This window comes from Oncorhynchus mykiss, chromosome 6 (assembly GCF_057628025.1).
Source record: "Oncorhynchus mykiss isolate SJ-2025 chromosome 6, ASM5762802v1, whole genome shotgun sequence".
NCBI lineage: Eukaryota > Metazoa > Chordata > Actinopteri > Salmoniformes > Salmonidae > Oncorhynchus > Oncorhynchus mykiss.
Genome location: NC_143027.1, coordinates 36,927,106 through 36,953,799, shown reverse-complemented (window position 1 = coordinate 36,953,799; position 26,694 = coordinate 36,927,106). Strand labels below are relative to the sequence as shown.

The 26,694-nt window shown below is 43.3% G+C and overlaps 1 protein-coding gene across 1 annotated transcript; it reads right to left on the bottom strand.

Moving 5' to 3' along the window:
- Positions 1-1,492: 1,492 nt before the first annotated feature.
- LOC110525866 (max dimerization protein 1) lies at positions 1,493-26,694 on the bottom strand. The gene is made up of 6 exons (XM_021606338.3): positions 25,681-26,694; positions 24,872-24,971; positions 15,042-15,071; positions 8,265-8,379; positions 5,650-5,809; positions 1,493-5,343 (listed from the first exon to the last, which is right to left on the bottom strand). The coding sequence occupies exons 1-6, from the start codon at positions 25,745-25,747 to the stop codon at positions 5,138-5,140; spliced, it is 678 nt and encodes a 225-aa protein (XP_021462013.1). The 5' UTR covers positions 25,748-26,694; the 3' UTR covers positions 1,493-5,137.

Genomic DNA, 26,694 nt, shown 5'->3' with positions numbered 1-26,694 from the left:
CGTAGTGTTGTGGGAAAGCATTTAGGGTCAGAATTGCAATGCAAAACATGTATGCCCCATGAGACAATGACACTGATGGCATTCAAAGACTGTCCATTCATGTCTTTTGTTTGGAGTCTATATTATATTCAAGGTTTCCTTGACAGTTGTTTTTATCCCCCCCCCCTGGACCTCCCACCTACTGGGAGGGTAGACTCACTCCCCTTTAAGAATATCCCCTGTAGACTCACTCCCCTTCAAGAATATCCCCTGTAGACTCACTCCCCTTTAAGAATATCCCCTGTAGACTCACTCCCCTTCAAGAATATCCCCTGTAGACTCACTCCCCTTTAAGAATATCCCCTGTAGACTCACTCCCCTTCAAGAATATCCCCTGTAGACTCACTCCCCTTCAAGAATATCCCCTGTAGACTCACTCCCCTTCAAGAATATCCCCTGTAGACTCACTCCCCTTCAAGAATATCCCCTGTAGACTCACTCCCCTTCAAGAATATCCCCTGTAGACTCACTCCCCTTCAAGAATATCCCATGTAAAAGCGATTTAGTCATGCGGGCATACATTTTATGTATAGCTGATACCGGGAATCAAATCCACTACCGTGGCATTATAAGCACCTTGCTCTACCAACGAGCTACAAAGGACCTCCACTTCAGATTTCCTTTGGCCAGTAGGTTATAAGCAGTGAGCATCTCATAGATTGACCTGGACACATATTATTCCAGTCTGAATTAGATACTGGAAGAATAACTCATCTCAGTCACCAGGAAGGAGAAGGGTGAAAGGCGTGCTGGAATCATATCAGACAGAGGGTGTAAGAACAGTAATCCATAGTAGAATATCCACACTGCACTCTCCATCTTCCTCCCACTGAGTTGGCAGCCAGACAAGGACAGACTGCATCACAAAGGTGCCAAAATATAGAAATTGCTTTGCGATGTGTCATTTGTGACTATGTGCAAGTGTGTGTGCATTCCAGTGTGCGTGCGTACCAGTGTGTGTGTGTGTGTGCTTTAGCAGTGAGCAAAAGGACGACAGACTTGAGAGGAAGGATGCCGATCAAGGTTCCATCACTCCCTCCTCTCCTCCCTCCATCTCCTGGTCATTAAACAGCTGCAGACTTATCTGGTCATACCAGGGATTTAGACAGGAGATTACTGTCAGAAACGAGTTATTCTGTCTGCCAGAGCTAGCTTTGATTACCTCCCAAGATGATGGCTTTGTTTTCCTGTCTGATATCATTCCACATTGAAAAGGTCTCATCAAACCCAAGCTGATTATTGCTACTATAGAATATAGGTACTAGAGGCATGTCCTCCGCATTAGATTCACATGACATTTTGGTTCTTTAGCAGACACCCTTTTCCAGAGTAACTTACAGCCTGAGTATTCAATTAAGGTAAGACAGACATATCTGCTATCAGCATAATCATAGAGAAATACATATTTCAATTCATCAGACCAAGTCATAAATACAAAGACAAGGAAAGTAGCTAGGTAAACAAGGTTGGGAGATGTTTTATTCCTTTCATGTTACTGGCGAATATAAATTACTGCTCCACATTTCCCCATTTTTTCTCTCTCTCCGAAATGTTTAAGTGCTTTCTTTTAAAGTCAATATTCAAATTCCCCAATTCTAAAATGGAAGTGCACAAAACGTCAACCTTTTTAATAGTTGAACCAACCCTTTAAGCCATCGTTTTTCTGACGTGCGTGTATGACAACGTGTGTGCGCGTATGAGGGAGAGCAACACACCCGAGACAGTTACAATGAAAATAATGACATTTGTAATAACACGTCTATACTTACATTATATACATTCATATATAATATACTTTACTATGGTTCTCTTACAGTTGTCTGTTTTAAGGCTTAAGCCACTTCGTACGAACCTAACCCAAATATACACACACATTTTTATTTATTTTGAATTCCTAGGGTGATATCCCATATAGCTTACACAGGACTACACAGAAGCCAACTGCAGTGATCTGCTTGTTCTTTAAGAATCCACACCTGCTCAAGGCAGATGCTGAAGCACCAAGGGTGTTAACAGAGTGTAATACGGGGAGGTAGGAGAGCTGCAGCTATACTGTACAAACAGCCCAGTCTGCTCCCTCAGGCTCCCTCTGCACCATGGTGGCTGGCTCACAGCATGTGGGAGGAGGGGGACCACCATAGAAATTAATCAGGATCTCTTCTCAATGGGAGCCACATTCACACACGAGGAGTGGAAGACACAGAAAACAGGCCATGGACGGAGGGAAAGAGAAGTGTGTGGCCCCAGAATAACAGACAATGCTTAGGTTAAAGTGATGCTACAGAGGTTTCGTATATTTTCAACCAGTAGTTTTGAAAGTAGCACTCAAGACAAAACGGGTCCCAGAAAATTGTGCACGTCATCCTTTTTTTCCCCTTCTCAATTCGTATGTTACGAATTCCAATTCATACAATATGTTATGAATTTGTAAGTGCTTAAGATCCCATTCGATCTTTTAATAATACATGAGGTCTTCTTTGAAGAGGTGGGATTTAAAAAAAAAAAATGTGTAAACAACTAAAAACATCCATATAAGTGCCATTTTTATCCCCCATTCAAAACAACCCTCCCTCTCCCCAAAGCCTTATAGTTTCTCTCTGAAGACAGTGACGGGACATACACACACCTGCCCCATAACACCAGTTTCAGCCAGGGGCTCAATTCACAACAATCCCCTTCTAGCATGGCTACATCGTTCCTCTCCTTTTGGATAGCTTTTTTTAAGTGACACAGAAGTGCAGCATTCCACACACACACACACACAACACTAAACAACCCTAATCCTATATTTTTTTTGTCTGTGTATCGACCATCTTCCCATTCTAACGAGATTCTGCATGTGACAGGTTCCAGGTTCGCCATTGTGCTGCAACAGTGCAGGAGATAGATTACAGGCTAGTCAACTACATCCAACCGCTACTGCAATCCTCTCCAATTTATCCCCCAGGTTATTGAACCCACCATTTCCTCCTCTCGCTACACTATGTTATAATCTCTTGGGTCAAGGAGCCATTTTGTTTCAGGCTCTCAGGCACAAAGAAGGGTGAAACCTCACTGTAGCTTCCCACCGTCACAGCAATGCCAAAGCACCAACACCAGCTTCTCTTAAATTATATACATTTTTATATTCCATTTTTTAAAATGATTATATTCATTTAAATTATTTTCCTATTGACAGAGGATGTTTATTATTATTTAAAAATATAATCAACCACGAAACAATTTCATTCATTTCTAGGAGCACCGTGCCAATTTCTGAAAGGACACAAAAGTCTATAGGCACAAAAGACAGTTCTAAAAAGCTATGGATTGACTATGCTGTGCAAACCAACCACACAAACCTCACAAGAATAACATAACTAAAGCGATAACTAATTAACTAGATATTTAGATATAATATAAATATTTTTTATTCAATATACATAGAGCTCTTTCTGTGTCAACTATTTACATAAACATGACTACATTTGGCTAAAATAATAAATAGCTCTATAGGCCAGGCAGATATTTAGTGTACAGTAACCTTTCTGCTCTTTCCTTTTCAGAGGTGAACTAATTCAATAGACGTCGACTTTCCTTGTTCTGTGTTTTGACTGAAAGGCAAAGCAAGTCAGCAAATCTGTTGTGTTCTGCTTGTGGGTAACCTGAAACTGATAGCTAGATCCTTCCTGTCATTAAAACTGCAAAACGCTCTCCTTCATAAATATGGGCGAAGGTAATTCTCTACTAACACACCTTACTTTCTCTCTAACATGGAATGTGCTTTAATCTCTTTACTGGTTTATTTCAACAGTTAATGTACTGTCTGTCTGTGTGACTTCCCTTCAGACACATTTAAGTGATTACCACTGGCTACAGTGCGTGACCAGCAGCAACACAGACACGTACATTAAAACACAAGCTAGACGCCACCGTCATCAGAGAGAGGAAGGTACAAGTTGCCTTAACCCCAATCACCCCACCCCTTAATCTCATGCTGCACATTGTTCCTCACAAGGTTTTTTTTCCTACACCCCCCCCCCCCCCAATCATAAAAATTCTGAAATGGCAGGTGTGGACAAAAAAATGACATCTTAATAACCCCCCCACCCCATAAGAGCCATAAACATGGAGGTATGTATCCGGCCGCTAAGCCTGGTAGAGAAGAGAGGGATGGATGTATTGCTGCCGACCACAACAACGAAGAGGTTGTGGAACATGGATGACGTCACAGCCGTGCTTAGCGTCGTAGAACTCCCAGTGAGGCTTCACGTGGACAGTGCAGGTAGACGATTATTTACCATAAAGACTTACTGAAAGACTACACCTGATAACATTACTACAATAGCTGCAGTGTAGATTGTTTAAAATGACCACGCCACAGCTCGTTGACCAAGACCATCCATTCCTATACTCCATTCCAAAATACCATGCTGTGATTGGTCAGCTGGTTAGTCAGGTGGCACAGCTCTGCTGTCTGTATCACCACCACCTATGGAGGGGCCAGTCTCATGGGAGAAATGGGCGAGATGGGATTTAGAACTGGGGGTCGAGAGGGGTTCTCATCATGACTGGATTGCTTCAGATGGCTTCTGAACAAGAGAGAGGCAGTGGGGTGTAGGTGTGGTGTTGTAATCACATTCTCTAGCTGTCTTAAGTTTTCGGACGCTGGAAGGGGGACACTGCATGGATGTGAAAAGTCAGTCACCTCTACTTGGCTCTTGCACTGAAACAGACAGCAGAGCAGGAAGGAAGGACAGAAGGAAGGGGGCAGGCTGGTGGACACAAAGGGACGGACGGAGTGTCTTATCTTCCTAATCCCACTCATCAAAAAGCTCTGATTGGGCAGTGCCACAGACTGATCCTCCATTTTAGATGGAGGATCAACGGTTGAGATAGGACGGTGGGTGTATCTAAGAGGTGTTGCATTAGGGGTTTCAGGGGGGAAAGAGGTGGAATATAGCTGGAAAGGAGGAGGGGGCTTGGTCAGAACAGGCCAGTCCTGCTGGGAGTGAGGTCTGATTGGTAGAGACTGGTTGGAGGGCGGGAGTTAACTGGACGACAGAGTGACGGGATTGGATGGGGGCTGGGGGGGGGTCAGAGGTTAAGGGCTGTGCTCTTATAGGCTGCAGCCCAGCTGCTCAGCCTTCTCCTGAGTGTTTTGGTTCTGCATGCGCAGGCGCAGGCTGGCGCTGGAGTAGCCCTCGTCACTGCAGCTGCTGCGCAGGCTGCCCCGCTCGTCAGAGTCACTGACACTGCTGGTGCTCCACTCCAGATCCCCCAGCAGGTAGTCAGTCCCCTCCACATCCACATCCAGCTCCTCCTCTGCAACACACAACACAGGTCAATATTATGCAGGTACCACAATCAGCCCAATGCGTTCTCTACTGAGCTCATATTCAAATTCACTAACTTTGGTTAACATAAAGCCCCATCACTAAAGAAGGGCGGAAGGATTGGTGGAAGAGAATGGACACCGTTACATTGTATTATGGTGTGCTTTGATGTAAAAACGCGAAACTTTGACAAAAAAACAACAAAAAATAACATGTTATACTGTAAACCTCCACAAAGCATTAATGATCCCAGTTCAGTTTGTAATGTAGAAGAGGGATTCCCTTGTGTGCTCACCCTGGTCTGAGTCAGGATTGTCGGAGGAGACAATGGATCCTGTGCTGTCCATGCGTGTTCTCTCCACCCCCAGCTGCTCCAGACGCCGTTGCAGGTGCCTCTGCTCTCTCTGCAGCTGGTCTAAGGTATGCTGGGCTCTCCGCTCGCTCTCCTCCAACCTCTACAGCAGAGACACATACAGCAATAGACACTGGCCCTCACTTTGTGTGCGCGCTCTTGTGACAGCTGCCTTTTGCCCTCCTGCAACCTCTGACCTCGGTATGTACAGTGCCGTCAGAAAGTATTCGTACCCCTTGACTTATTCCACATTCTGTTGTGTCGGAGACAGATTCTCTCTCTCTCACCCATCTCCACAATGCCTCATAATAATGACAAAGTGAAAAAATGTTCAGACATTTTTGCTAATGTTTTGAAAATTAAACAACTCTCATTTACATAAGTATTCACATTGATGAGTCATGTTGTAGAAACACCTTTTGCAGTGATTACAGCTGTGAGTCTTTCTGGGTGTCTCTAAAAGCTTTCCACACCTGGATTATACAATATTTGCACATGATTATTAACAAAAAAATCTTCAAGCTCTGTCAAATTGGTTGTTGATTATGGCTAGACTCCAATTTTTCAGGTCTCGCCCTAGATTTATCTCCCAGTGTCTGGTGGAAAGCAGACAACCAGGTTTTCCTCTGGGATTTTGCCTGTGCTTAGCTCCACTCAGTTTATTTTTTATCCTGAAAAACTCCCCAGTCCTTAACAATTTCAAGCATACCAATAACATGATGCAGCCACCACTATGCTTGAAAATATGGAGTGGTACTCAGTAATGTGTTGTATTGGATTTGCCCCAAACATAATTGTTTTGCAGTATTACTTTAGTTCCTTGTTGCAAACAGGATGCATGTTTTGGAATATTCCTTCTCACTTTGTCAATTAAGTTAGAATTGAGGAGCCATTAAACACCGTTTTAAAGTCACCATTGGTCTCATGGTGAAATCCCTGAGCGGTTTCCTTCCTCTCCGGCAACGGAGTTAGGAAGGACGCCATTATCTGTGTAGTGATATACCATTCAAAGTGTAATTAATAACTACACCATGCTGAAAGGGATATTCAGTGTCTGCTTTATATAAATCTACCGATATGTGCCTTTTTTTGCTAGGCTTTGGAAAATGTCCCTGGACTTTGTGGTTGAATCTGTGTTTGAAATCCACTGCTTGACTGAGGGACCTTACAGATAATTGTATGGGTTGGGTGCAGGGATGAAGTAGTAATTCAAAAATCATGTTAAAACACTATTAGAGAGTGAATACATACAATTTGTGGCTTAAGCAACTTTTCACTCCTGAATGCATTTTGGCTCGTCGTAACAGGGTTGAAAACTTATTGACTAAATACTTTTCAGCTTTTCATTGTTCATTTGTAAACATTATGGGGTATTGTGTTGGGCCAGTGACAAATCTCAATTTAATCCATTTTAAAATCATGTTGTAACAACAAAAATGTGGAAGAAGTCGAGGGGTGTGGATACTTTCTGAAGGCACTAACAGTGATTCATTCATATCCTGGCCTCCTCCTACCAACCACACATAGTTAACCATAGACAGGTTCCTCAACAGTCTAGTCTACAAGGTAGGTAAACCCTGGTCCTGGAGTGATGCAGGGTTTAGTTTTTACCAGGCGCCGCTTTACTCTACCTCATCAAACCCTGATGTACACTAGTCGCTCACCCGAGTTAGCACTACACTAATCACCCTCTAGACCACGAGGGTAACAGACATAGAATTAGAATACTAGAATTAACTTGAACCTTCTTATGATGGTATAAAAAGTCAGCCATTTTGGTCAGGAAGTTGATCAACCGTAGTTTGCCAGTGGGAGTTGGTCAACCATGGTTTGCCAGTAGGTCGATAAGGTAAAACAATGCATTTGAAGAATTTATCTGCACTCCGTTTGTTAGCTAGCCAGACAGTTTGAGGAATGAGCCCATTCATTTTTCTAAATTAACTGCCAATATACCATTCAAACGATGCAGCCAATCCACAGCCATACACTAGCAGAAATCAGTTGATGAGAAGATATCTATACTTGTCCGAGTCCTAACACAATGGAGACATTTATGGTCTATTCACATATTTTAGAGGCTATTTATATAGAAACTTTGTATAAAATCTGTATGAACCAAGATTATTTGACAATATTTTTTTTAATTGACGATAATTCTATTACACAATTTCTGATATATCAAATGCCTTTTATTTTCCTACATAAGTAAAATCAGGATTATGCCTCTACTGCCATTCATTCCAATTAGATTGGTTTGGATTTCTCCTGGACCAACATGGCTGCCATTTTTCACCCCTTTCTGGAACTAAGGGTTTATTATATAGCTCCCTCTAGTAATTTAATAGGGTCTCCATGGTAACAGATTTCTTTCTATTTTAGTCAACTCTGTGGCTGTAACCACGCCAAATGTTGCCATGACAGTAAAAAGGGAGTTGGCTGAGGCAGAAACAAAGTGGCACCGTTTATTACCCTCTTCCAATGGTAGAATAAATTGCCATCTTGAAACTGTAAACACTTTAAACTGATTTCTCATTACTTCTCCGCCCACCATCACCCACCACAATGTGTTTCTTGGCCCTCATCAGCAGGCTGAGCGTGGTATGCCTGTTGGAGTCTGGTCCCAATGGAACGAGGGATTTCAGTCGCTCTAAACACAGCCGTAGGTGTGCGCGTCTGGAGAGAAAGAGAGAGATGCATCATTTCATCAGCTCCCTATAAAAAAAGGCCAAGTGCCGCCTAAATTCAGTTTTTCCCTGTGCTTTGTATCATATTCTGCAACAGCTGATGAAACTAACACAGGAAAAGTGAGAGAAAAAAAAAAAAGTTATTTCCTGATTGTATTTTCAACCAGGCAATCCTGGTGATGTCACCAGCCCACAAATGGGTTAAGATATCTCTGCAAATAACAGCTAGCTTTCATTTCCCCACTCAGACCACTCCCAGCTAAATTCTTGAGAAATAGTTTGAAAATGTTAATGGAAAACTAAGAATTGTTACGCAGAAATATGATATTGATATGAAAATGACCACATTGGGCCTTTAAACCCCCTCAGACGTCATTGGTCACCTCATATGGTGTCAGATCTCTAACTCCCTGTAGCTCTCCTCCAGTCATTTCACCCCTGAAAGAGATCACTTTCATCCACAAACACTTGTCTGCCTAGGGCCTGCCCGGTGATCACAACATTTACATTAAGCTGCTCGAGATCACTTTATTATCCCCCTCATCTCCTCACTCCTCGCTTGGCAGCTGAAGGGGAGTAGTGGGTGTCGATGGGTGACCACATGACCCCCGTTACACATCCCACCTCCAACTGGAGGCTGCTACATGCACACAGGCAGACAAGGGGCATGACCTCACTATTTACTCCAGGTGTGTATGGCGATCTTAAGATGAATGCTCTGGATAAGACTGTATGCTAAATGACTAAAATGTGCATACCAAAGGCCAACGCATGAGTGGGAATAACTTCAATTGAAAACGATTACACAAAACGTGGGATAGTTGAGAACATCTGAAATGCTATTTGTAGCTCAAGGCTAGGAATATGAAGAATATTTAGTACTGGGAGTACTGCAGAGATGATATAGTATGTGTTTATCCATTCCAAATGCAGTGTGAATGACTAAAGAATATTCTAAAGTTAATTGGAGAGAGACACACACACACACAGCCAACATGACACACACAGCCAACACACACAGTGTAGATAAACAAGTACATAAGAGTGGGACATATCCAGGTGTGCTCCTCTGCTAGCCTAAAGCTTTGCTTAATATGAACTATTCCAAAGGGCAGGAAACTGGCATGACATAATGTGACAGAGTCCGAGCAGGAGCTCTGTTGTGATAGAATCAGGATGTAAAGGGAGGCTAATGTTTGTTAAACAATGTCAACTGACGGGAGGGCAGAGTCATGCATGTTACGGTAAGCAGGCCTACAGTACTAAGCCGGTGTTATGTGGTCTGACTAGGGTTACAAAGCCACTGGTAATTAACTAAAGGTACCAGAATCTTCAGTAGTTTTGGAAATTAACAGAATCTATCTTAACTTAGACTTGAATAATGTTTTATTTTTTTTATTCATATATAGTATATATATTTTTTTCATATTGTCCATGAGATTCTAGTAGATAGACCATATGGTTCAAGAGGAACTTGCCTAATTAATTTTTTAAAAGCATCTAATCAAGAATGGCATTATTTTAATTTACCTCTGCAACTCTTTTTTTTTATACCACAACTGCCATCAGTTTGACACCAAAACATTAACAGTGCGTAAAAAAACACACAAAAAACACATTTCATGTTGAAACTCAATAAACACCAATGATATTCAGTAAGTTGATTTATATTTAGTTAAATGTTTTACATCTTTGTCAAATTTTTATATCACCGTATTTCATTATTTCATACATTTTTAAATGTGATAAGGTCAGAGATAAATTGCAGACACCTGTGATATTCGGAAGTACCCAAAGGAACCACTAGATGTCTTGTGATAGATGACATAAAATCCTTGAAAGATAGCAAAATTCTGGTAGTTTACTGGTAAACTTAGAAAGTTTTATATAACCCCTCTTTTCAACACTAGGTGTGACTGAATGGCAGGACTGTAAGGGTGTGGTAGGAAGGACACAAAAAACAGGCTATTTCTGCAACAGGATATTCCAGGGATGTATACACTTACAACGTATCAATGGGGTGACTGTTTATGGGTCTGTGTTCGTGTAGCCTATATTTCTGTGAGCCTGTACCTTAGCCTTTTGACAAATCCCAGCAACAACATCAAGCGTTGAAGTCCAGACCAGGGTTTCCGTTTGGAAAATGTGGCCCCGGACAACGTGACCGGGAAGATTTGAATTTAACGGCCATTTGAGAAATTTACCAGACTCGTATGCATTGGGTGTGTAACCCATTAGGGCATCCACCCACTGTGCTCAGAATGACAGGAATCACATTTTAGATTATGGTAATTCATCTGAACAGAGCATGCAACTCCTGTAATGAAGAGGCCAAAAATAAATCATTTTCGAAACATTTGCCAAAATGCAATTTGCGGGAAATGTGTGACAGAGATTCAATTCTCTGTTAGGAACTTAAAGGGTGAATCTAAAGATGCAACCACTAGGATGGGTCGCTAATATGACTAGGATTGTGCCTTTGGCTTCTGGACAACGAAAGAAAGTTGATATGAAAACCAATAGAAAAGGAGAGAAATGGCATATGAGGAAGGTCTTTCATAGTCTGCTCGCGTGGCAAAAAGCCTAACTGATTATTGAGTTGCGACTGACAGTGAAAAGCATATAATATATATGTTGTGTGAATTGATTGCCCTTAATTTTCATAAATTCCACACGTCACCAATAGTAAATGTACCGTTAATCCCCCGTCATTTGGTTATATTCATTTCTGTATTACTAAATCGACCTACAGTTATTTACCGTTCTCATTCTCGGAGTGGAAACGTTGTTTGCCTGCAACACTTGAGAGAAACAAGTTTGTTTATTTCATAACCATCAGTTATGACTTTTTTCACTGTCTTTTGTCTGGAGTGCTCCATGTGAGCAATGACCAAGGGTCTGGTTTATCGGTCTTGTTAATGTTGAGGGAGCGTGCGCGCCCAAGCACGCATAGAACCAGCCTACCTGGCCTGCTGCGCATAAAATGTAAGAAAATGCCCATTTGGGGCTGTTTGACTTCTGACTGTTAACTCAACACGTCCACCTCTGATAAGCTGAACTTGTGTTACGTTTTTCCTTCACCTCACACAATAAATCAACAAAGTCTGGATGATAGCCTACTGTTAGGAACTAGTAGGATATTTGTAAAGTCTTTCCAACAATCACCAAGTCTCGGTGTGAAAGAGCAAAATATCATCATCATCATCATCATCATCTGATAATCCCATATATCCTGTGGAAACGTCATTAAAATACCGTTTTGTTACGCAATAACAGCCGTCTGTCCCAAACTCACTGGCACAGAAAACTGGGGGCCCGGAATAGACTAGTTGATACAATGTTGCAAGTTCGCTAGAGACAGCTTCAGCTGATCCAGTTGATTTGATACAATCAATGTTGCACTTCACTAGTATAGCTCAAGTCAAGACAGAGAAAAAGGCAGGCAGACGGACTGTTAAGAGATGAATGTAATTGAAAGAACCAGAATTTTCACCGGTATAATTTCTATTGTTTTTAATGTGTCAGCGTTAAAGTATTTTTACTTATTTGAAAATGGAAGCTCATTTAGGCTATTTAGCTGCCAATGACTCACGGTGTATCAATGTGTCCATATGGCAGAAGCTGGTGCGCTCGCATTAGTAGAATCTTGACTTTTATATTTGAGGATTTTTATGATGAACCCCATGACGATTTTGAAAAACAAAAACGTTACTGAAATTAAACCACGAAAATGCGCATATGAAAATCATAACAGGCACGCAGATAGGTAGAAATAGTAGAATATATTGTATCCTTCCCCAAACTTGAAACTCACGCGCCCCTTATGAAGTCTTTATAAAATAATTGCCATGTTTCTACGGTCGGATTTTCAAGTAAGTTAAGACATGCCTCATAATATGGAAGTAAAACATTCAGGTTTCAAACAATTAGGCATGTTTTCAAATGCATACTGCCTACAGCTCACATTGTAAAGTGGTGGGTGACGTGCCGATAGCCTGCCTACCTTTTTCTTAGTCAATTTAGCCGGCAACAGTTGGATTTTTAAATTTTTTTACAAAAGCCGGCCATTACCGGCTAACGGAAACCCTTATCCAGACATTTCAGTGTTGTGTAATATATAGACCAGAGACAAGACCATGCACGGGCAACTCCCTCCGCTCCAACCAACATGATCTCTTACACGGGCAACAGGGCCTCCTGAACGCAGGCCTTCCACTTGCCCTGCGGCCTGTAAATCATCCTCCTGTACCGTCTCTGACCTCAGGCTAATTGCCCCAGGCAGAGGGATGAGGACAGTAATGCAATCCATACATTCCATTTCTATGGGGATGAGTTCGCACACACAAGGTGTGGTGGAGAGAGGAGTGAGGTTACACAGATGGCCAGCTCCGGCAGGCAGACTCCGCTACGGAACTCACTGCAACAGAGGACATGGACCGAGGCAGGGTGGTAGAAGTGTAGGTGGGGGGATTCATTTGAGCAAACATAGGAGTAGAAAACATTGAGCCCATCTAGACACACACAACGACTGACAGGTAGATCAAGTCTCACCGTCCTCTGGCTGGCAGTGGGTTTGTGTTTCATCATTGGCCAAACAAAAATGTTGCCTTGCAATAACTGCCATCTTGTGTGTTGGAATAAGGGGCCATGCAGGTTATAATTTGTAGAATATTTGTCATACCCGTTGTCAGTGTTGTGAGGGGTATAACGGTACGCGTATTCATACCGAACCATTCGGTACGAGGACCTTGGTTCGGTTCGCACTGTAAACCTGAATGAAAAAATAAAACAAATATTTACAGCAAAAACACTAGGCCTACGCTTCGAGTGAATCTGAGCTGAAAAAATATCTCAGGTCATTTCGTTAACAACTAGAGCCTATGCGCACGTTGGAAATCAACATTTCAATCTTAAATTGCCGCATTTCAAAACTGTACTTTTGTGAGGCGCAGCTGGGAACTAGTTCTATACAATGGTGAGGTCAAGAAGCCAGAATTGGAGGATCCTCCATCATCGTTTAAATCTCGCTTGGGAACGGCTTCCCAGTAGATTACAACGACGCTGGACAGAGAGTTGTGGATAAAACATTAACAGTATGTCGCCGCGCTTTACGAGAACAGCCTACGCAGCTGCCAACACCTCAAATATGTTGTCACATTTACCCAGACTTCACCACAGTAGACCGAAACGCAAAGAAACAACATCGTCTCCCCTCTGCAGCCCTTGGCAGGTGATTCTGACCGGGCCAAAGAAATTACAAGAGCGATAGATTAAACATTTTTTACAGTCTTTGGTTTATTGACACAGATATGCGCCTATTCTCAGTGGTTGAGAATCGGTTGGTTTCAGTCAGCACCTCGTAAAAGTACTTGAGCATCCATCTTGCACTCATTTCAGCAAACATGTAGTAGCCACTCTAAAGAAAGCCAAAGCTTCAATGAACTGACCAATGCACTCTGTGTTGCGCTTTCTTAACAGTGACCGCCCATCACATTACCCACAGAGGGGAGATGTACTGTGCTAAAGACAAGCCCCCACTGACAGAGGCAGTGTCATGGTGCGTTCGTAACCAAGATGGAAACGGGAATTTACCACATACAGCTGGGGGGGGGGGGGGGGGGGGAAATCCACTTGAACGGCCCTCACCCTGGTAATTACTAGTGGGAAACTCGTCTAGCATCATGAGCACCCAAACGGTGACCTCGGACTTCACCTACTAAGTAAATGGCCTCTATAACAGCATTTTCACCATTTAAAATGTAACAAAACATTTATGAAAAAGGAATCTATTAATGTAGTTTTTGAAATCTATAAAATGTGTTTACAGGCATGATAGCTGTACCTTTAGTTTATGGTTGACGCAGTTTGTTGGCCATTAGTCAACTCTGCATTTCTCAACAAGTTCAAATCACATGAACGGGTCAAACTGGTATTTACGACTTCACAACTGGTAAATTCCTACCTCCCACATGGTTACAAACACAAAATCAAGAGTGGAAACTTGAGGCCCAACATAACAATAGTCACAACAGACAATGGCAGGAACATTGTGTATGCTGAACATTGTGAATGGCATTTCATTTTCCTGCTGTACCAAAACCGAACCAAACATTGACCCCAAAACCACAATACGAACCTAACCATGGGCTTTGGTGAACTGTTACACACCTAGGAGGGATACATTGATAGAGGCAATAGGCAGCAGGAGTGAGATGGCTGCCTTCCTTCCAGTTAAGGGAATGTGTACGGGCTTATAAAGCCTGAGAATCACACACACTCTCATGCTGTGCTGCTGTTCCCAGGCCTAAGCTCCAGCGCCATGCATTATTCAGTCAGTCTGCCTGCGCACTGAGTCATTAGCCCTGGTTGAACCAGAACACCACTCAAACCCTGCCTAGAACACCAGAGGGACAGGGACACCTCCAGGGAGAGACTATGGAAACAGGGAGACTCCAGGGAAAGCCAGGTAGAGGTCAAAGAGAGACCAGGGATGAGGCCTGTAAGTCCCTTTTTGGATAAGCTGCATTCTGCACTGTTCATTTCACTCTCATTACTCCTTTCTAGCCATGTGGGACTGAGGAGAGATTCAATGTCTAATAGGGTGGTCTGACAGAGCTAAGAGAGAGACAGTGATGTGGGGATTCAACGTACCTGTTTTTCTCCATCTCGTTGTGTGTAGATCTGTGAACAGACAGACAGAGGTTAGGAAGTGTCTTTACACATCATCACACAGTAGATTCAGCGTGCTTCAGTAAAGTGCTTTAATAATAATAGACGATCCCTCTCGGTTCGCAACCACTGCAGTCAACCAGGGAGTTATTGCAGAGAGGGAGAGGCTTGTGTTGTGTGGGAGTTTAAGAAGCGCCAAAAAGCACAGGGAAGTTCAACTCTACAAAATGAGAAAAGGCAAGGATAGAGAGATATATATACACACACACACACACACACACACACACACACAGTGGGGCAAAAAAGTATTTAGTCAGCCACCAATTGTGCAAGTTCTCCTACTTAAAAAGATGAGAGAGGCCTGTCATTTTCATCATAGGTTCACTTCAACTATGACAGACAAAATGAGAAAAAAAATCCAGAAAATCACATTGTAGGATTTTTAATGAATTTATTTGCAAATTACAGTGGAAAATAAGTATTTGGTCACCTACAAACAAGCAAGATTTCTGGCTCTCACAGACCTGTAACTTCTTCTTTAAGAGGCTCCTCTGTCCTCTAATCGTTACCTCTAATGGCACCTGTTTGAACTTGTTATCAGTATAAAAAGACACCTGTCCACAACCTCAAACAGTCACACTCCAAACTCTACTATGGCCAAGACCAAAGAGCTGTCAAAGGACACCAGAAACAAAATTGTAGACCTGCACCAGGCTGGGAAGACTGAATCTGCAATAGGTAAGCAGCTTGGTTTGAAGAAATCAACTGTGGGAGCAATTATTAGGAAATGGAAGACATACAAGACCACTGATAATCTCCCTCGATCTGGGGCTCCACGCAAGATCTCACCCCGTGGGGTCAAAATGATCACAAGAACGGTGAGCAAAAATCCCAGAACCACACCTAGTGAATGACCTGCAGAGAGCTGGGACCAAAGTAACAAAGCCTACCATCAGTAACACACTACACCGCCAGGGACTCAAATCCTGCAGTGCCAGACATGTCCCCCTGCTTAAGCCAGTACATGTCCAGGCCCATCTGAAGTTTGCTAGAGAGCATTTGGATGATCCAGAAGAAGATGATTGGGAGAATGTCATATGGTCAGATGAAACCAAAATAGAACTTTTTGGTAAAAACTCAACTCGTCGTGTTTGGAGGACAAAGAATGCTGAGTTGCATCCAAAGAACACCATACCTACTGTGAAGCATGGGGGTGGAAACATCATGCTTTGGGGCTGTTTTTCTGCAAAGGGACCAGGACGACTGATCCGTGTAAAGGAAAGAATGAATGGGGCCATGTATCGTGAGATTTTGAGTGAAAACCTCCTTCCATCAGCAAGGGCATTGAAGATGAAATGTGGCTGGATCTTTCAGCATGACAATGATCCAAAAACACACCGCCCGGGCAACGAAGGAGTGGCTTCGTAAGAAGCATTTCAAGGTCCTGGAGTGGCCTAGCCAGTCTCCAGATCTCAACCCTATAGAAAATCTTTGGAGGGAGTTGGAAGTCAGTGTTGCCCAGCAACAGCCCCAAAACATTACTGCTCTAGAGGAGATCTGCATGGAGGAATGGGCCAAAATACCAGCAACAATGTGTGAAAACCTTGCGAAGACTTACAGAAAACGTTTGACCTCTGTCATTGCCAACAAAGGGTATATAACAAAGTATTAAGGTAAACTTTTGTTATTGACCAAATACTTATTTTCCACCATAATTTGCAAATAAATTCATTAAAAATCCTACAATGTGATTTTCTGGATTTCTTTTCTCATTTTGTCTGTCATAGTTGAAGTGTACCTATGATGAAAATTACAGGCCTCTCTCATCTTTTTAAGTACAAATACAATCCACCTGTGTGTAATCAAGTCTCCGTATAAATGCACCTGCACTGTGATAGTCTCAGAGGTCCGTTAAAAGCGCAGAGAGCATCATGAAGAACAAGGAACACACCAGGCAGGTCCGAGATACTGTTGTGAAGAAGTTTAAAGCCGGATTTGGATACAAAAAGATTTCCCAAGCTTTAAACATCCCAAGGAGCACTGTGCAAGCGATAATATTGAAATGGAAGGAGTATCAGACCACTGCAAATCTACCAAGACCTGGTCGTCCCTCTAAACTTTCAGCTCATACAAGGAGAAGACTGATCAGAGATGCAGCCAAGAGGCCCATGATCACTCTGGATGAACTGCAGATATCTACAGCTGTGGTGGGAGACTCTGTCCATAGGACAACAATCAGTCGTATATTGCACAAATCTGGCCTTTATGGAAGAGTGGCAAGAAGAAAGCCATTTCTTAAAGATATCCATAAAAAGTGTTGTTTAAAGTTTGCCACAAGCCACCTGGGAGACACACCAAGCATGTGGAAGAAGGTGCTCTGGTCAGATGAAACCAAAATTGAACTTTTTGGCAACAATGCAAAACGTTATGTTTGGCGTAAAAGCAACACAGCTCATCACCCTGAACACACCATCCCCACTGTCAAACATGGTGGTGGCAGCATCATGGTTTGGGCCTGCTTTTCTTCAGCAGGGACAGGGAAGATGGTCAAAATTGATGGGAAGATGGATGGAGCCAAATACAGGACCATTCTGGAAGAAAACCTGATGGAGTCTGCAAAAGACCTGAGACTGGGATGGAGATTTGTCTTCCAACAAGACAATGATCCAAAACATAAAGCAAAATCTACAATGGAATGGTTCAAAAATAAACATATCCAGGTGTTAGAATGGCCAAGTCAAAGTCCAGACCTGAATCCAATCGAGAATATGTGGAAAGAACTGAAAACTGCTGTTCACAAATGCTCTCCATCCAACCTCACAGAGCTCGAGCTGTTTTGCAAGGAGGAATGGGAAAAAATCTCTCGATGTGCAAAACTGATAGAGACATACCCCAAGCGACTTACAGCTGTAATCGCAGCAAAAGGTGGCGCTACAAAGTATTAACTTAAGGGGGCTGAATAATTTTGCACGCCCAATTTTTCAGTTTTTGATTTGTTAAAAAAGTTTGAAATATCCAATAAATGTCACTCCACTTCATGATTGTGTCCCACTTGTTGTTGATTCTTCACAAAAAAATACAGTTTTATATCTTTATGTTTGAAGCCTGAAATGTGGCAAAAGGTCGCAAAGTTCAAGGGGGCCGAATACTTTCGCAAGGCACTGTAAATATATATATAATAAAATTCAGGAGGCACACACACAGAGGCCCGGGGGGGTAGACTTAGCAACAGTAACTAGAAACAGCCTGCTGCCTGGTACCAGCCAGGCTACAGAGTGAGTAAAGGGTGAAAAGAGAGTAGCGGTTGGAAGAGGGACAGAGAAAGAGAAAGAAAGGGACAGAGACTATTTAAAGGTCATGTAGTGATTGTGTATTGGTGGCCACCTTGCCTCCTACATTGCAGTGTAAACTGCATTGTTCACCAACAGCCTATGGTCCTACCAGCTCTACCGGAATGAGGCCTGTAGTCCCTTGTAGGATAAGGGCACACAGATACGCACCCCTCTCTCCAAGCTCCACACAGGGCAAGGAAGCTGGCCAGGTCTCTTTTTCATAAAGAATCTGCAAATGGGGTGAGAGGGAAAGGGCACTAGGCAGAGGGACAGGAGCAAAGTCCTCTTCTCTCCACTACACAGGAACTCCCCAACCTCCAGTCCCAAAATAGACCAACCTGCACTCTGCAAGCTGACTGCTGTCAGCACCCCGACAGCCTTGGACCCCCTCCGAAAGATCAACCACGCACTACAGACAACACAAATACGAGTGCTTGCTTGCCCCAGCCAGAGAGTACAGTTCATATGACAGCACAGTAGAGCTGACTGGTAGAGAAGACTAGGATTTGGATATGAATAGGGCTACCAGTGTAACCCATTTCCCATGTGATGGGGGGCGGGAGAGGCATGCCACTGCCAGAGACCTTTCCTCTCCTCTCCTCTGCCAGGTCATATTACTGTGCAGGACAAGGCCACCTCCCCCTTCTACTCTAGGTGCTGTCTACCTGGCATGCTGTACATGAGGAGCCCATGCATTACCGTACAGTTATAAAATAGAACAAATCATTACAGACCGATTGACTTGAATGGGGATTAACGATCTAGTGATTCTGTGTGTACAGTACAGCAGTCATATGATCAATGTAATAAGCAATGAATTAGGCTACACAGTATTCCAGCTATGTAGTACCACACACAATGGAAGAGCTTTAGAATAAGGATAAACATAGCTGCATTGTTGTCGTTAGCTATATATAGTCTAATCAGTCAGTGTTTCCCCTGTGTTCTCCTAAGGTGGAGAGCTAAGGACATCCTGGGCAAAATGTTCAACTGAGTCCAAGAGGCCATAACACCAATATGATAAGATGATTAGATAGATATTCAATATCTTCCTTTCCATGACTTCATAATAGAGTGGAATAAACCAACCACCAACACAATAGCATGTCAGGCCTGTTTCTGTGTGCACAGGGAGCAGGGGAGAGAAAGAAGTAAGAGAGGAGGAGAGGACCATTTCTGTAATGGAGGAACTGAAGCAGCATTGACTGCCAAGAGTGAACAGTAGAAAAAAAGGGAAAAGAGGGGAGCGAGAAAAAAGGAGAGAGAAGAGTACATTCATAAAAAGTGCCAGCATTTACATTGTTACCTAGCAATGCACTACTACTACTTTTACAGATCCACTGCCCAGCCATGCAATTTATAAAACTTGATCGCCACTGTAAGAAGCATTTAGACCAGGGATGGGCAACTAGCAGAACTCAGTCAAGCCCTCATTGATTGTTAGTCAATCTCACTCAGATATATTAAAACCTGCAAACATCAGGGCCACCCGAGTGGCGCAGCGGTCTAAGACACTGCAGTGCTTGAGGCGTCACTACAGAGACATTTTTTATCCCGGGCTGTGTCGCAGCTGGCCGTGACCGGGAGACCGATGAGGCAATGCACAACTGGCCCAGCGTTATCCGGGATAGGGGAGGGTTTGGCCAGCCGGGATGTTCTTGTCCCATCGCGCTCTAGTGACACCTGTGGCAGGCGCATGCACACTGACATGGTCACCAGTTGTACTGTGTTTCCTCTGACACATTGGTGCGGCTGGCTTCTGGGTTAAGCGAGCAGTGTGTCAAAAAGCAGTGCAGCTTGGCAGGGTCGTGTACCGGAGGACGTATGGCTCTCGACCTTTGCCTCTCCCGAGTCCATACGGGAGTTGCAGCGATGGGACAAGACTAATTACCAATTGGATTTCACAAAAATTGGGGAGAAAAGGGGTAAAGAATGATCAAATAAAAAAAATAAAACTGCTAACATTTCTCTCCATCCTATGAAAATTTTTGTAGAAGTGCAGGAAATTAGTTAGAGCAAATGTCCCTCTCTGGAAAAATGTGTAGAATTGCAGCAAACCCGCTCTAGAGGGAGACTGCTCAAATGTGTTGCTCGCAATGTGGTGTGGTGGTGGTGGTGGGGGGGGGGGGGGGGGGGGAATTTCACACACCTCAAATACAGCAAATAGATGGCTGAACAAGACAGATCCTGAGGTGGGCGGGGCATAAACATCAAATAAAATTGTATTTGTCACATGCACCGAATACTACAAATGTAGACCTTACAGTGAAGTGCTTACTTACAAGTCCTAACCAACAACACAGTTAAACATTTTTTTTTAAAGTAACAAATAATTAAAAAGCAGCAGTAAAATAACAATAGCGAGGCTATATACAGGGCTACAGAGTCAATGCACGGGGGCACCGGTTAGTCGAGGTAATATGTACATTTAGGTCGAATTATTAAAGTGGCTATGCATAGATAATAACAGAGTAGCAGCAATGTAAAGGGGAAGGCAATGCAAATAGTCTGGGTAGCCATTTGATTAGATGTTCAGGAGGTTTATGGCTTGGGGTAGAAGCTGTTAAGAAGCCTTCTGGACCTAGACTTGGCGCTCTAGTAGAGAGAACAGTCTATGACTAGGCTGGCTGGAGTCTGACAATTTTTAAGGCCTTCCTCTGATACCGCATGGTATAGAGGTCCTGGATGGCAGGAAGCTGGGCTGCACGCACAACCCTCTGTAGTAGCTTGCGGTCGAAGGCCAAGCAGTTGCCATACCAGGCAGGGATGCAACCATGCTCTCGATGGTGCAGCTGTAGAACCTTTTGAGGATCTGAGGACCCATGCCAAATCTTTTCAGTCTCCTGAGGTGGAATAGGTTTTGTCGTGCCCTATTCAGGACTGTCTTGGTGTACTTGGACCATGTTAGTTTTTGGTGATGTGGACACCAAGGAACTTGAAGCTCTCAACCTGCTCCACCACAGCCCCGTCGATGAGAATGGGGGCGTGCTCAGTCCTCCTTTTCCTGTAGTCCACAATCATCTCCATTGATCACGTTGAGGGAGAGGTTGTCATGGCACCACACAGCCAGGTCTCTGACCTCCTCCCTATAGGCTGGCTTGTCGTCGTCAGTGATCAGGCCAACCACTGTTGTGTCATCGGCAAACTTAATGATGGTGTTGGAGTTGTGCCTGGCCGTAAGGTCATGAGTGAACAGGGAGTACAGGAGGGGACTGAGCACGCACACCTGAGGAGCCTGCGTCTTGTGGATCAGTGTGGCGGATGTGCGGTTACCTACCCTTACCAACTGGGGGCAGCCCATCAGAAAGTCCAGGATCCAGTTGCAGAAGGTGGTGTTTAGTCCCAGGGTCATTAGCTTAGTGATGAGCTTTGAGGGCACTATGGTGTTGAACACTGAGCTGTAGTCAATGAATAGCATTCTTACATATGTGTTAATTTTGTACAGGTGTGTGTTACGTTCCCCAGTTTCTGTGTTGAAGTTTGTGTATTTGAGTGTGTTTCAGATGGCTTCCTGAAATCCCCCAGCAGCTGATTGGTAGACTCCACGATTAATTGGAGAGCTGACCCCACCCCCTCATCAGGTGTGGAGTGCAATAGAGATTGCATCATCTGTGGATCAGTTAGGGCAGTACGCAAATTGGAGTGGGTCTAGGGTTTCTGGGATAGTGGTGTTGATGTGAGCCATTACCAGCCTTTCAAAGCACTTCATGGCTACAGATGAGTGCCACAGGTCGATAGTCATTTAGGCAGGTTACCTTGGTGGTCTTGGGCACAGGGACTATTGTAGTCGGCTTGAAACGTGTTGGTATTACAGACTCAGACTCAGTGAAGAAACTTGCCAGTTGGTCAAAGCGTGCTTGGAGTACACGTCCTGGTAATCCGTCTGGCCCTGCGGCCTTGTGAATGTTGACATGTTTAAAAAACGGCTTACTCACATCGGCTGCGGAGAGCGTGATCACACAGTCGTCCGGAACAGCTGATGCTCTCATGCATGTTTCAGTGTTACTTGCCTCGAAGCGAGCATAGAAGTAATTTGGTTCGTCTGGTGGCTTGTGTCACTGAGAGGCTCTTGGCTGGGCTTCCCTTTGTAGTCTGTAATAGTTTGCAAGCCCTGTCAAATCCGACGAGCGTTCAGAGACGGTGTAATACGATTGGATCTTAGTCCTGTATTGACGCTTTGCCAGTTTAATGGTTCGTTGGAGGGCATACCAGGATTTCTTATAAGCTTCCGGGTTAGAGTCCCACTCCTTGAAAGCGGCAGCTCTACCCTTTAGCTCAGTGCGAATGTTGCCTGTAATCCATGGCTTCTTGTTGGGGTATGTACGTACAGTCACTGTGTGGACGACGTCATCGATGCACTTATTGAAAGCCAGTTACTGATGTGGTGTACTCCTCAATGCCATCGGAAGAGTCCCGGAACATATTCCAATCTGTGCTAGCAAAACAGTCCTGGAGCTTAGCACCCGCTTCATCTGACCACTTTTTTTTATTGACCGAGTCACTGGCGCTTCCTGCTTTAATTTTTGCTTGTAAGCAGGAATCAGGAGGATAGAATTTTGGTCAGATATTCCAAATGGAGGGCTAGGGGGAGCTTTGTACGTGTCTCTGTTTGTGGAGTAAAGGTGGTCTAGAGTTTAACATGCTGGTGGAAATTTGGTATAAAACGGATTTGTGTTTCCCTGCATAGTCCCCGGCCACTAAGAGCGCCGCCACTGGATGATCGTTTTCCTGTTTGCTTATTGCGGTACACAGCTCATTGAGTGTGGTCTTACTGCCAGCATCGGTCTGTGGTGGTATGTAGACAGCTACGAAAAGTACAGATACTCTAGGTAGATAGTGTGGTCTACAGCTTATCATGAGATACCCAGGCGAGCAAAACCTCAAGACTACCTTAGGTATCGTGCACCAGCTGTTGTTTACAAATATACATAGACCACCACCCCTTGTCATACCAGAGGCTGCTGTTCTATCCTGCCGATACAGTAAAACCCACCAGCTGTATGTTGTTCATGTCGTTGTTCATCCATGACTCGGTGAAACATAAGAAATTACAGTTTTTAATGTCCCATTGGTAATTAAATCTTGCTTGTAGGTCATTGATTTTATTTTCCAATAATTGCATGTTTTCCAATAGAACGGATGGCAGTGGGGGTTTACTCGCTCGCCTACGAATTCTCAGAAGGGAGCCCGATCTCCGCCCCCTTTTTGTCCGTCTTCTCTTCACGCAAATGATGGGGATTTGGCCCTGTTCCCAGGAAAGCAGTATTTCCTTCACGTCGGACTCGTTAAAGGAAAAAGGTTCTACCAGTTTGTGGTGAGTAATCACTGTTATGATGTTCAGAAGTTACTTTTGGTCATAAGAGACAGTAGCAGCAATATTATGTACAAAATAAGTTTTTAAAAAATAAGTTAAACGCAAAAATAAATACATTTGAACAAAATAACATGGTTGGTTAGGAGCACGTAAAATGTCAGTCATCCTCTCCGGCGCCATTCTACTTTGCTACAGTCATTAGAATTTAACATGAACATTTGACTAGTGTTAAAACTACCTATGTAGCCTAATATCTAATATGAATCAGGTTCCTATTACAACAGACTGAGGCATAAATAGATCCATGCGACCCCTCCTTACTAGTTTAGATTTAATATCCAGTTATCTCGAGTTACTGCCTCGCCCGGCCACCCAGCCATACTGCTTAATCTTTGTCAGGGTTAGGTAGGAGACTGCCGTAGGAGGCGGTTTCTTCATAGCTAGGTGTCTTGGTAAGCTGGATAACAACAGACAGCTGGCCAGGCGAGGGTATCCTGTCCTTCCAGGAGGAGAGCTGTTGATCAGGGTGAACTGCTTGACTGCTGCAGTCTGTCCTCGGACACCCTGATCAACCTCAATCTGCTTGGATTCCCCACTACTGCATGTTGCTACTTGCTTAACTCTGCCTAATTCTGATTGATGTTTTTCCCGTCTGGGATACTGCAAGGGCAAAAGGCTATTAAAAATGCTCAAAGCAAACTTACAGGCACAAACACACTCAGACACAAACTCAAAGCATCAGTTTTATAGAGTTTCAGAAGGACTGGGTTGTTATAGATTATGATAATACAGTTAAAGATTATCATTGGCTGTAAACAGACCAATTGAGAGCATAACATTAAAGATCAGAACACAATCACAATGGACAGCAAAGAAACAACTCAACAGAGCCCCTGCAAGTTGGTAAAGTCGAGTTGTTTTTGTCAGTGCTGCATGCCTACACCGTGCCACCACGCCTATATGACATTCACTACATGAGTGAATGTAGGACGAGGGGGGCTCTGCCTGCACATGGATGAATAACACATCATGATGAGGGGGTGCTTCAAAACTGGACCACACAAACTGCTTGTTTTCTGAAAAACTGATCTTGCCATTACAGCTGAATCATTGAGGGGGTCTACAGTACACAGGGGATTATACACTACTGTTAGTCAAAGGACTACCTGCTATTGGAGTTCTTCTTGCTTTTGTTTTTCCGTTTCAAGCTGTCCTTCTCTTTGCTGCTGGTGAACGGTAACATGGAGGCATAGCCATGTTCTGCTTCTGCAAATACATGAGCAGGATACAAGTCAATCACATCATTATAATTCTCAACAGTGCAAGGAATGCATTCAATGCAGCCATACACATTCCAATGAAAATTGATGAGGGACAGAAATGTTAGATGATTTTTGCCTAGGTAAGATGAGACAATTTGTACAAAATATCGATTTATTTTAATTTTCCCCTTCAGCCAATGATGTCATCTGAACTAGAGTAAACCCTACCAAGCTACCCAGCAAACCACAACAGAGAAGTGAAGGGGTCGCTTGGAGAGAACATCAAGATCAAATCCAATGAAGCAAGCAGGAACCCTTACCGTGTGAATGTGGAAAAAAAATGTTTTGTTATAAAATACGGTCATTTTTGCATTTCAGTAAGATTGCAAACACTATACTTTAAAAAAGTGTCTAGATAAATACCCTAGTAGTGTCGACTAATTATTGCTGTACATTTGTTGTTGCTGTGAACATATTGCTGCCAGCTTCCCCTATTTGTCGATGTAGCCTAGTTACAATGCAATTACTTAGCTATATGCATTCTTGCTTAATATGTGGTCTGCAATAATAATCAATACATTATTTATAGCTAATCAACCTGACAAATTGATTATAACAGGTGCGTCCACCAGCAATGCAATTGAGGCACCGTAGTACTAACGCAATCATTCATTTAAAAAAAATAAGAATGCAAAATGTTATCACTACTGTACCTCTTTCTCTGCGATCAAGGTATTCTGCTGCTTCGATCAACATCTGCACCATTTCGATCGCCGCCATTTTCAACAATAGCACCGAAAAAAATATGACAATTCGGGTCTGAATTTGGATACACAACTACTTCTGTGGGTTAACGTTAACTACTTCACGTTCAATTACGTTTTTTTGGTAATGATTAAAATAAGCAAGATCTATACTATCTCCCACAAGGCAATTTATCGATAACAGAAGTCAGTTATCGCTGTGATACTGCTCTGATCAGCTTGATAGCTTATTTATTGGCTAAGTTGTTTTTGTCAAATTCGCTTGACTGATGCTGGCTCGCAGTTACAATCGCTGTCAGTGATGGCAAGCTAACGTAAATGCTAGCCAACGTTCGTGGAAGTCACCAACAAAAATCTTGCAGGCAGAATTAGTGTTGAACCAAACGTCACGCCTTGTTGTTGACAAAGTAAAAATGACAACCGGTAGCTAGTTAGTTATTAGAGGATAGCTTTCAAAAACAAAGTACGTATAAACTTTGCCGCACAGGGGGGGAAAAGTATAGCTTTCTTGCTAGCGTGTGAATCTAACGACACAGCAAAGAAATTAACCCGTTTTAAAATGTGATATCTGGTCTATTCGAAATTTCGAACCAGTGAATGTAGCTAGCTATCCAACGTCAAAACAGCCTTGTCGAATTCAAATACTGTAGTAACAAGCTGGTTAGCTATGCTGCTCGGTCTCGAGCTGCAAAGGCTGACACAAAAAAATAAGTTAACAAAATATTTGAAAAGAGCGGCTAGCCAACCTGCTACCTTGCAACAGTGTTGAACAGACCGCAATTATATTGGTAAACTAACTCCTGTATTTTTTGCCAAAAAGCTTCTGTGAGATGAGATGCGATTGGGTACCCTAAATAGTAAATGCCTTTCTTATTGGACCTAGCCACTGTCGCTTCAACCAATAGGGCTATCACATACCCCGAGCCATATGCGACTGGTCAACATGTTTCGCCATTTTGGCTC